Raw genomic sequence first — 12,476 nt, forward strand, 5'->3', positions numbered from 1 at the left:
GTCTTGCACCCTAAAGCTACAGTCTGGGTTCCCATGCCCCTGCAGAGTTAGTTTAAATCCCCCTCCCCAAGAGCACTAGCAAACCTCCCCCCAAGGATACTGGCGCCCCTCAGGTTCGGGTATAGGCCATCCTGTTTATAGAGGTCCCACCTTCCCCAGAAAGAATCCCAGTTATCCAGATACCGGAATCCCTCCCTCCTGCACCATCCCTGTAGCCACGCATTTAACTGTTCTCTCTCCCTATTCCTCGACTCTCTATCACGTGGCACCGGTAACAAACCAGAGACAACAACTCTTTGTTCTAACTCTGAGCTTCCAACCTAGCTCCCTAACATCCTCAGCCCTCCTCCTACCTATGTCGTTGGTGCCAATGTGGACCACGACTTCGGGCTGCTCCCCCTCCCCCTTAAGGACTCGGAAAACACGATCAGCGACGTCACGCATCCTTGCACCTGGGAGGCAACATGCCAAACGTGAGTCTCTCTCGCCCCCATAGAACCGCCTATCTGTGCCCCGAACTATCGAGTCCCCAATAACTATTGCTCTGCTCTTCTCCACCCTTCCCTTCTGAGCAACGGGGACAGTCTCCGTGCCAGAGGCCTGAACCCCATTGCTTACCCCTGGTAAGTCCCGTCCCCCCCTACAAGTATCCAAAACGGTATACTTGTTCTTGAGGGGAAGGGCTGCAGGGGGTCCCTGCACTGGCTGCTTCCTCCCAGTCCGCCTCACTGTCACCCATCTGTCTGCAATCTTTGGAGTTACTACTTCCCTAAAACTCCGATCTATGACCCCCTCTGCCTCCCAAATGATCCTAAGTTCATCCAACGCCAGCTCCAGTTCCCTAACACGATCTTGGAGGAGCTGGAGATGGGTGCACTTCCTGCAAGTGTAATCAGCAGGGATGACCATGGCATCCCTCATGTCTTCTACCTTTGAGTCAGTTCTGTATCCAAATGGCTAGTTCTCCCTGTATTCCATGAGATCTAACCTTGCTAAGCAGTCTTCCATGGTGAACCTTGTCGAAGGCCTTCCATCTAGATCACATCTACTGCTCTGCCCTCATCAATCTTCTTTATTACTTCTTCAAAAAACTCAATCAAGTCTGTGAGACATGATTTCCCATGCACAAAGCCATGTTGACTATCCCGAATCAGTCCTTGCCTTTCCAAATACATCTACATCCTGTCCCTCAGGATTTCCTCCGACAACCTGCCCACCACCGAGGTCAGGCTCACTGGTCTATAGTTCCCAGGTTTGTCCTTACCGCCCTTCTTAAACAGTGGCACCACGTTTGCCAACCTTCAGTCTTCTGGCACCTCATCTGTGATTATCGACGATACAAATATCTCAGCAAGAGGCCCAGCAATCACTTCTCTAGCTCCCCACAGAGTTGTCGGGTACACCTGGTCAGGTCCTGGGGATTTATCCACTTTTAACTGTTTTGAGACATCCAGCACTCCCTCCTCTGTAACCTGGACATTTTGCAAGATGTCACCATCTATTTCCCCACAGTTTGCATCTTCCATATACTTTTTCACAGTAGAAACTGATGCAAAATATTCATTTAGTATTCCCCCCATTTTCTGTGGCTCCACACAAAGTCCGCCTTGCTAATCTTTGAGGTGCCCTATTGTCTCCCTAGTTACCCTTTTGTCCTTAATATATTTGTAAAAACCCTTTGGATTCTCCTTAATTCTATTTGCCAAAGCTCTCTCATGTCCCCATTTTGCCCTCCCGATTTCCCTCTTAAGTATACTCCTACTTTCTTTATACTCTAAGGATTCACTCAATCTATCCTGTCTATACCTGATATATGCTTCCTTCTTTTTCTTAACCAAACCCTCAATTGCCATTTCTTTGCCCATCTCTCCAATCTATCAATATTCTGCTGTATTCTGACAGTCCTCTTCACTATCTGCTACTCCACCAATCTTAGTGTCATCCACAAACTTGCTAATAAGGCAACCTACACCTTCCTCCAAATCATTTATGTATATCACAAACAACAGTGGTCCTAGCACGGATCCCTGTGGACCACCACTGGTCACAGGTCTCCATTTTGAGAAGCTCCCTTTCACTATTACCCTCTGTCTCCTGTTTCCCAACCACTTTTCTATCTATCTAGCTGGAACACCCTGGCCCCCATGCTATTTCACCTTTTTCATCAACTCACCGCGGGGAACCTTATCAAACGCCTTACTAAAGTCCACGTGTGTGACATGTACACCCCTTCCCTCGTCAATCAACTTTGTCACCTCTTCAAAGAATTCTATTAGGTTTGTAAGTCATGACCTTCCCTGCACAAAACCATACTGCCTAGCTGGGACTTTTTTCACTGCAGCATAGGAGATTGAGGAGTGACTTTATACAGGTTTATAAAATCATGACGGGTATTTATAAAAGCAGAGATGTACTACTAAGACTTTATAAAGCTCTGGTTAGGCCCCATTTGGAGTACTGTGTCCAGTTTTGGTCCCCACACCTCAGGAAGGACATACTGGCACTGGAACGTGTCCAGCGGAGATTCACACGGATGATCCCTGGAATGACAGGTCTAACATATGAGGAACGGCTGAGGATACTGGGATTGTATTCGTTGGAGTTTAGAAGATTAAGGGGAGACTTAATAGAGACGTACAAAATAATACATGGCTTGGAAAAGGTGGATGCTAGGAAATTGTTTCTGTTAGACGAGGAGACTAGGACCCGTGGACACAGCCTTAGAATTAGAGGGGGTCATTTCAGAACAGAAATGCGGAGACATTTCTTCAGCCAGAGAGTGGTGGGCCTGTGGAATTCATTGCCACGGAGTGCAGTGGAAGCCGGGACGCTAAATGTCTTCAAGGCCGAGATTGATAATTCCTCTAGACATAAAGAATCTAAGGGCTACGGGGAGAACGCTGGTAAGTGGAGCTGAAATGCGCATCAGCCATGATTGAATGGCAGAGTGGACTCGATGGGCCGAATGGCCTTACTTCCACTCCTATGTCTTATGGTCTAATAAGGTGAATAGCAACAGCGTTTTCTCTAGGATAGAGGAGTTCAAAATTAGAGGGCTTTTTTTTTTTAAGGCAAGAGGAGCAAGATTTAAAAAAAGACTTTGCACAAAGGTGATTCAAACGGGCAATGAACTGCCAAGGAAGTGGCAGCTTCAGATACAGTTATAACATTTAAAAGTCATCTGGATAGGAAAGGTTTAGAGGGAACTCGGCCAAATGCAGGAAGATGGGACCAGTTTACTTTGGCAAACTTGGTTGCCATGAAAGAGTTGGACCAAAGGGCCCATTTCCATGCTGAGACTTTATTAGTGTGCTGAATTGAACGTTTTGAGATTTTCCTCCAATTCTCAAGCCAGTACTTATCCATGATTACCCACTATTTTATAACTGTCCCTGATGAGTTGTGTTCAGTCATTATTGAAATCAAAGGCAAACATTTAATAAGGTTGACAGTGACATATCCATTTCATCAGGACTCGCACTAACCTCTGCCACTGATACCTCCTCGTCCAGGTGGACCTCCTCGGCCCAGGCCTCCTCGACCTCTCATTCCACCACGTTTTAATCCTAATCGTGGAACTCCACCACGTCCTCGGTTTGGACCCTGACCTAAGGCCATAACAAAATACAGAAAGAATAAGGCAATTATAATTATGAAGCCGCTAACTTCTTGGTAAAGACAGATGTAAAACATTAATTTAATATTGCAGCCATGCCCCCATCTCCATATGCAAATCCCCTTAAATTTAAAACTGGCCCTCTCCTCTTTACCTCTCTGTTTCTATGTCTACATAGATACTTTGGGACCCCAGGCTATGTTGGTCGACAGTCTTGTCTCACAATTCCTCTTTGGATCTATATGATGTTTTATCACCTCCTGATTCTTGTGTATTCCTCTTGGTTTTCAATTATATTTTCTGCCTGACACCTGTCATAATCATACTTTTTCTTCTTCATTTCAACTTCTGTCATTCCAGGAGATCTAGATTTGTTCGTTCAACCTTTCCCTTTTGTGCACTAAAACTATCCTAGCTGATACTGTAGTAGTTGAAATCCCTTATTTTATGCCTCTCTGTAATTTACAAATCTAATCCTTCATCTCTCCATAATAGTTTGGCAGCCTAAAGTAGACATTTGACGGTCTGCTTGCCTATGAGATCAACATGACCTCATTTGATGATCCTTCCAAGATATCAACCACCTTCACTGATTCGGAGCAATATTGAGACTCTTTGCCAAACCCCAACCCTTGCAAAATCTACCCTGTCTGCATGCTGTAACCAGCAATATTCAGTTGTCAAACCGGTCACCTGCAAGTTGCAGTCATACTCCAACATAGCTGTATTATACTCCTGCATACTTCTTGAAACACAATATGCTTGAACCTTCAGCCCATCTTGCTTATTTCTGACTCTTTAAATTAATATATTTCACTTGGCCTCATTAAACTTCTTTTTTCCTTATCAAGTGTATGTTTTCTCAGCCTTCTAGACTCGCTCAGTTGTAGTTTAACTTCTAATTCTACATCAGCTTCTCTTTCCTCTGAATTAATTGACAGGATTCCATTTCCCTCCCAATCTAGTTTAAATCCACCTCAATAATATCAGCAAACCATCCTGCAAAGATACTAATCCCACTCCAGTGCAGATATAACCTGTCCAACTTTCACAGTTCCCAACATGCTCAGAAACAGAGCTAATGCCTAAAGAATCTAAAGCCCTCCCTCTTGCTTCATCGCTCAATCCTTCTAGTCTTGTAGTCACTACTGTGTGGAAACAAGGAGATCATAACCTTTGAAGTCTTGTTTTGCAATTTCCTACCTTAGTCCCTGAAGTCTGCTTGCAGAAAGGTAGACCAGTACTATAAGTTACCTCGCATGTTCTCAACATGTCCCAAACATTTCAGTTCATCAGGTAGTTTTCAATGCAGTAAAATCAGGGCAACAGTCTACCTTGACCCTAATTAACTTGGGTTCAGTCGCACCAACTGATTTCAGAGGCAATGGGTCCGCAACTCCATCATGGATTACATCAGCAACCACTTATATCCAACTCAATGTACTGCAGTGACCTCTTGACGACCAGAATATTACCTACCTCGAAGAGGAAGCCCTCCTCTCGCACCTCCGCGTCCACCACGGCCAAGACGCACGCCTCCTCTTGGTGATCCCCGGCCAATAATTGGTCCTCGGGCCAAAGTTCCCACTGGTCGCCCCAATCGTGCTTGGATGTTGCTCTTACCTAGACGCTGTTTCAGACTCTTCTGGGCCATAAAGTCACAAAATTAACTTTTCAAATACAGATATAATTCAAGATCGACACAATTGTGTTCTGTACTTTGTAGAGTATGCTGATAAACGCAGTTTCACATTCATAAGCAACATGAACACAGAAGCAGGAGTAAGCCATTCAGCCCTTCTGAGTATATGCCACCATTCAATAAGATCAGGGCTTAATGGCTCTGGTCTCAAATCCACCTAACAGCCTACAGTCCATTAGCCTTAACTTCATCTATCAAAGACTAAATGTATTCAAGACTGCATTAGATAAAGACCCAGCCTCCACCACTTTCAGGGGAAGGCAATTCCACACAAATGACCATGAAAAAAAAAATTGCTCTCACCTCAAAGTTAAAGGTAAACTTATGCTTAAACAGCATCTCCAATTTCTTGTTTTTCTATAAAGAGAACTTCCTCTCAGACACAGTGCTGCCAACTTCCCTCGGCATATTGTTTCAAGAACATCTCTCGTTTTTGTGCATTTCAATAGAAATAGACCCACCCTGTTGAAACTTTTGTCCTTAGAAGCCCTTCATCACATGATAAAATAAAGCCTTTTCTTTATAAAGGGAATACAGGGAGAACTAGACATTTGGATACAGAACTGGCTCAAAGGTAGAAGACAGAGGGTGGTGGTGGAGGGTTGCTTTTCAAACTGGAGGCCTGTGACCAGTGGAGTGCCACAAGGATCAGTGCGGGATCCTCTACTTTTTTTTCATTTACATAAATGATTTGGATGCGAGCATAAGAGATACAGTAAGTTTGCAGATGACACCAAATTGGAGGTGGACAGCGAAGAAGGTTACCTCAGATTACAACAGGATCTGGACCAGATGGGCCAATGGGCTGAGAAGTAGCAGATGGAGTTTAATTCAGATAAATGCGAGGTGCTGCATTTTGAGAAAGCAAATCTTAGCAAGACTTATACACTTAATGGTAAGGTCCTAGGGAGTGTTGCTGAACAAAGAAACCTTGGAGTGCAGGTTCATAGCTCCTTGAAAGTGGAGTTGAAGGTAGATAGGATAGTGAAGGTGGTGTTTGGTATGCTTTCCTTTATTGGTCAGAGTATTGAGTACATGAGTGGGGAGGTCATGTTGCGGTTGTACAGGACTTTGGTTAGGTCATTGTTGGAATATTGCATGCAATTCTGGTCTCCTTCCTATTGGAAAGATGTTGTGCAACTTGAAAGGGCTCAGAAAAGATTTACAAGGATCTTGCCAGGGTTGGAGGATTTGAGCTATAGGGAGAGGCTGAACAGGATGGGGCTGTTTTCCCTGGAGCGTCGGCAGCTGAGGGGTGACCTTATAGAGGTATACAAAATTATGAGGGGCATAGGTAGGATAAATAGACAAAGTCTTTTCCCCGGGATCGGGGAGTCCAGAACAAGAGGGCATAGGTTTAGGGTGAGAGGGGAAAGATATAAAAGAGACCTAAGGGGCAACTTTTTCACGCAGAGGGTGGTACGTGTATGGAATGAGCTGCCAGAGGATGTGGTGGAGGCTGGTACAATTGCAACATTTAAGAGGTATTTGGATGGGTATATGAATAGGAATGGTTGGGAGGGATATGGGCCGGGTGCTGGCAGGTGGGACTAGATTGGGTTGGGATATCTGGTCGGCGTGGACATGTTGTACCGAAGGGTCTGTTTCCATGCTGTACATCTCTATGACTCTACCTAATCTATGAAGACCCACACGATTTTGAATACTTTTATCAGATTTCCTGAGCTTTTTTTCTACATGGAAAAACAGTGTTCCTCCTCTCAACTGTCTTCATAATTGAAACTCCTCATCTCTGGAACCAAAGAACAAAGAATTGTACAGCACAGGAAAAGGCCCTTTGGCCCACCTCGCCTGCATTGACATGATGCCTTTCTAAACAAAAAGCCTGTCTCTATGTGGTCCATATCCCTCTAACCCCTGCCTGTTCATGTATCTGTAGAGATCCCTCTCAAAACTCCGCTAACGTATCGACTTCTATTACCTCCAAATGCAGCACATTTGAGGCACTTACTCACTTGTAGAAAGAATTTACTTTTCACCTCTCCTTTAAAACCACCCCCCAACCCTTTTTCAACCCTGGGAAAAAAACTGACTAACCATGCCTCTCAATTTTGTAAACTTCTAACAAGTCGTTTTTCAGCCTCCAACATTTAAGTCAAAACTAGCCAAGTTTGTCCAATCTTTCTTCATAGCTAATACACTCCAAACCTTGTCTGTACTTTCGCCAAAGCCTCCACATTGTTCTGGTAGTGTGGCGACCAGAACTGCATGCAGTATTCCAAACATCGTCTAAGATCTTTATAGGTGCAATGTGACTTGCTAATTTTTATACTCTCATGCCCAAACCAATGAAAGCAAGGATGCCATACACTTACTTGACAATGTTATGCACTTCCATTTTTGCTTCCAGGCAACTGTGGACCTGTATGCCCAGATCCCTCTATGATAATGGTTCTAACGGTTCTGCCATTTCTTCTATACTTCCCTCCTGCATTAGAACTTCCAAAATGCATTGCCTTGCATTTGCCCAGATTAAATTTCACTTGACATTTTTCTACCCACGTCTCCAACCTATCTATATCTGCTGTATCCTCTGGCAATCCTCTATCTGCAACTCACCCAAATCTTTGTTCATCACAAACTTACCAATCATAACACATACATTCTTCTCAGAATCATTGATATATATTACAAACAGCAGGGGTCCCAGCACTGGTCACAGATCTCCAGTCAGAAAAGCATCTTTCCACCATTACTCTGTCTTCTATGACCAAGCCGGTTCAGTAGCCATCTTAAAGCTCACTGGATGTCATGTTAATTCACCTTCTATATCAGCATGCTATGAAAAGACTTTGTCAAAAGGTCTTGCTAAAGTCCACATAGGCAACCCGATCCAGCTGCTTGTCTTCAATCATTTTTGTCACTTCCTCCAAAAACTAAATGAAGTTTGTGAGACAGGATGTTCCCAATATAAAGCTATGCTGCCCACCTCGAAGTACATACTTTCCCAATGCAAGTAAATCCTGTCCTCAAGAATTTTCTCTAATAATTTCCTTACCCACTGACCCAGCTCAATGACTTGTAATTTCCTGGATTATCCTTGTTACCTTTCTTCAACAAAGGAACAATATTGCCCATTCTCTGTCCTCTGTGGTTAAACACGTTACGAAGATTACAATTCCTCCCTCAGTATTCAGAGATAGATCCCATCATGTCCTAGGGACTTGTCTGCCTTAATGCTTTTCAGAATAACCAACCACTTTTTTTTTTAAAAAAACATCAACATAGCCTCAACTCACCATCCATCAAATTCTCCTCCTTAAATTATATCGTGCTCTATATTGTGCTGCATCCTTGGATAATTTTCCTCACTTTTCATCATTTGACTAATTTTCATGTCACCTGCAAACTTCCAAACCAGACCATCTACATTTTCACCCAAATCACTTACAAATATTACAAACAGATTTGATTCTTGGAGAACAAGACTGGTTTGAAACTCATGACTGCAACGACAAGGTCAGCAGATATAAGGGAGCACCACCACCTGCAAGTTCAACCACCATCCCGACATGAAAATATAGTGCCATTCCTTCAGTGATACTGGGTCAAAATCTCATAACACAAAGCCTACTTACAGCAATTCAAGAAATCTTTTCGCCATTAATTTATAAAAGATGATGTAGGAATAAAGGAGGTAGAATAAAGGAGAACCCTAAAACTTTCTATAGATATGTGAGGAATAAAAGGATGACTAGGGTAGGGAATATGGCCTCTCAAAGACAGAAGTGGGAAGTTATGTGTGGACCCTGTGGAGATCAGAAAGATGCTAAACAAAGATTTCTCATCTGTTTTTACTGAAGGAAAGGAGAATATTGTAGAAGAGAAGACTGAGATAAAGTCTATTAAAGGGCTGGAGGTTAGTAAGGAGGTGTTATCAATTCTAGAAGATGTGCAAGTAGATAAGTCCCTTGGGCCAGATGGGATTTTTCCGAGAATTCTCTGGGAAGCTAGGAAGGAGATGGCCGAGCCTTAGGCTTTGATCTTGGAGTCATCATTGATCAAAGATGGCTTTGATCAATCTTTGGTTGATTGATCAGGTTTAGTACCAGAAAATTGAAAATGTTGTGCCCTTGTTCAAGGGCAGTAGAGATAACCCAAGTAATTATAGACTAGTGAGCCTTATGTCTGTTGTAGAAAAAGTTTCGGAAAGGATTAGAAGAGATAGGATTTATCATCTAGCAAGCAACAATTTGATTGGAAATAGTCAACATGGATTTGTCAAGTGTCTCACAAACATGGATAAAAGCAAATTATTGCAGCTGCTGGAATCTGAAACCAAAAAAAAAGAGAAAACGTTGGAAAATTTCAGCAAGTCTAGCAGCATCTGTAAGGAGAGAAAAGAGCTGACGTTTCAAGTCTAACTGACCCTTTGTCAAAGCTTAAGGAGAAATAGGGAGGTAAGTATACTAGACTGAGAGAAGGTGAGTCATGGCTCCAGAAGCAAAGGTAGCAATAAAGAGGTGACAATGAGTGCATAGAGGGATTATAGGGAGATTAGGAGCTGCAATGTTTCAGTGAAGCTCAACGCAAACTGGAGGAACAGCATCTCATCTTCCGACTAGGCACGTTACAGTTTGCCAGTCTCAACATTGAATTCAACAACTTCAGATGATTATCCCATCTCGACCCCTCTGTTTTCATTCTGCTCCGTAATTTTATTTAATTTTTTTTAACATATATTTCTTTCACTGTTCTGTACCTCTTATTTCTTGATGGTCTCTTTCTCTCGCTCCCCACTCTCTCATCACCTTTTTCCTCTCTTCCCCCTTTGCTACCCTTCTCCCGTTTTCCATTTTGTCTCTGCTTCACCCATCACCCCCATCCCCCACATATTTTGTCACATAGCACTGGCTTCAGCCTTGGTCATTCACAGCCCCTAATCTCCCTATAATCTCTCTATGCACTATCATTGTCACCTCTTTATTGCTACCTTTGCTTCTGGAGCCATGACTCACCTTCTCTCAGCCTCGTATAAATACCTCCCTATTTCTCCTTTTTTTAAGCTTTGACAAAGGGTCAAAGTTTAGACTCTAAACTTCAGCTCTTTTCTCTCCTTACAGATGCTACAAGACTTGCTGAGAATTTCCAACATTTTCGCTTTTTTGGTCTCACAAACATGAGTTTTTTGAGAAGGTGACCAAGCATGTGGATAAGGGTAGGGCAGTTGACGTGGTGTACATGGACTTCAGCAAAACCTTTGATAAGGTTCCGCATGATAGGCTATTGGAGAAAATGCAGAAGCTTGGGATTGAAGGTGATTTAGCAGTTTGGATTAGAAACTGGCTTTCTGTAAGGAGGCAATGAGCTGAGGTTGATGGAAAATATTCAGCCTGGAGTCCAGTTACTAGTGGTGTGCCACAAGGATCTGTTTTGGGATCATTGCTATTTGTCATTTTTATAAACGACTTGAACACAGGCATATGTGGATGGGTTAGTAAGTTTGCAGATGGAACCACAGTCGGTGGAGTGGTTGACAGTGTGGAAGAATGTTGCAGGGGGACTTGGATAAACTGCAGAACTGGGCTGAAAGGTGGCAAATGGATTTAATGCAGATAAATGTGAGGTGATTCATTTGGGAAGAATAACAGGAAGCAGAATACTGGGTCAATGGAAAGATTCTTGGTTGTGTGGATGTGCAGAGGGATCTTGGTGTCAATGTACATAGATCCCTGAAAGTTGCCACTCAGGTTGATAGTGCTGTTAAGGCAGCATACAGTGTATTACGTTTTATTGGTAGAGGGATTGAGTTCCGGAGCCATGATGTCATGCTGCAACTGTACAAAATGCTAATGCGGCCACACTTGGAATATTATGCGTAGTTCTGTTCGCCCCATTACAGGAAGGATGCGGGAGCATTGGAAAAAGGTGCAGAGGAGATTTACCAGGATGTTGCCTGGTCTGAAGCAAAGGTCCGATGAGGAAAGGCTGAGGGACTTGGGTGTGTTCTCACTGGAGAGAAGGCGGCTAAGACGCAACTTAATAGACATGCAAGATGATCAGAGGATTAGATAGGGAAGACAGTAAAAGTCTTATTCCTAGGATGATGACGTCAGCTTGTACAAGGGGGCACAGCTGCAAATTGAGGGGTGATAGATTTAAGACAGATGTTAGAAGCAGGTTCTTCACTCAGAGGTAAGGGTGTAGGATAGCCTGCCTGCCAATGTAGTTAACTCAGCCACATTAGGGACAATTAAACAGTCCTTGGATAAGCATATGGATGATGGGATAGTCTAGGGTGATGGGCTTAGATTAGTTGAGGGCTGGACAGCCTGTTCTGCACTGTATCGTTCGATGTCCTAAGACTTGTATAACACTAGAAGGTGAAATAGGTCATTCAGCCCTTTAAGTCTGCTCCACCATTCCATGAAATCATGGCTGATCTGATGATCCTCAACTCTATTTTTCTGCTTTTTCCCCATAAACCCTCTATTTCCTTACTGATTAAAAGTCAGTCTATCTTAATGTGAATATCCTGAATGGTCCAGCCTCAACATCTCTCTGGCGATGTTAACATTCACAACACAAGAAATTCCCCCTCATTTGTCTCTTAAATGTGAGACCCCTTATTGTGAAATCATGCCATGCAGTCTTAGACTCTCCCACACAGGAAACAAATTTTCCACAATTACCGTCAATAAATTCACTCATTCTTCTAAACTCCAATAAGAATAGGGCCTCTCTACTCAACCTCTTCGTATAACATTCCCTCCAGACCTCATATCAGCCTTGTGAACCTTCTCTGAATGACTCAATTGCTTAGATAAGGAATTATGAACAAGTTCTGAAGGATCACTGGACCCAAAACGCTATCTGATTTCTCTCCAGATGTCACCAGATCTGCTGAGATGTTCCACCAATTTGAATTACAGCATCCTCAGTCCTTTCGGGTTTTTGTTGAGTCGTTTTACCAATGCCCTGTATATTTTAGCAAAGCCTCCTTATTTTTAATATGCTTTGAAGAAGGTTCACAGGACTGAAACATTAACTGATGTCTCTCCACAGATGCTGCCAGACCTGTTGATTTTTCCAGCAAACTGATTTCCAGCGTCTGCAAGTTTGTTTTTATTTTCTCCCCCATTTTCATATTGCATTCCCATTGAAGTAAAGGCCAACATTGTATTGCCTTCCCCATTA

At 43.1% G+C, this 12,476-nt stretch overlaps 1 protein-coding gene across 4 annotated transcripts in view; it reads right to left on the minus strand.

The window, feature by feature from the left end:
• The window catches only part of chtopa (chromatin target of PRMT1a), a 51,312-nt gene that overhangs the window by 11,443 nt on the left and 27,393 nt on the right, over positions 1-12,476 (minus strand). For 3 of the 4 annotated variants that reach the window (XM_043684056.1, XM_043684058.1, XM_043684059.1), the window contains 2 exons: positions 5,096-5,261; positions 3,486-3,608 (listed from right to left, as the gene is read on the minus strand). In XM_043684056.1, the coding sequence (XP_043539991.1) occupies positions 3,486-3,608; positions 5,096-5,261 (289 nt within the window). The remainder of the gene's footprint in view (positions 1-3,485; positions 3,609-5,095; positions 5,262-12,476) is intronic. The other variant, XM_043684057.1, reaches the window with a different exon arrangement.

This window comes from Chiloscyllium plagiosum, chromosome 51 (genome assembly GCF_004010195.1).
Source record: "Chiloscyllium plagiosum isolate BGI_BamShark_2017 chromosome 51, ASM401019v2, whole genome shotgun sequence".
NCBI lineage: Eukaryota > Metazoa > Chordata > Chondrichthyes > Orectolobiformes > Hemiscylliidae > Chiloscyllium > Chiloscyllium plagiosum.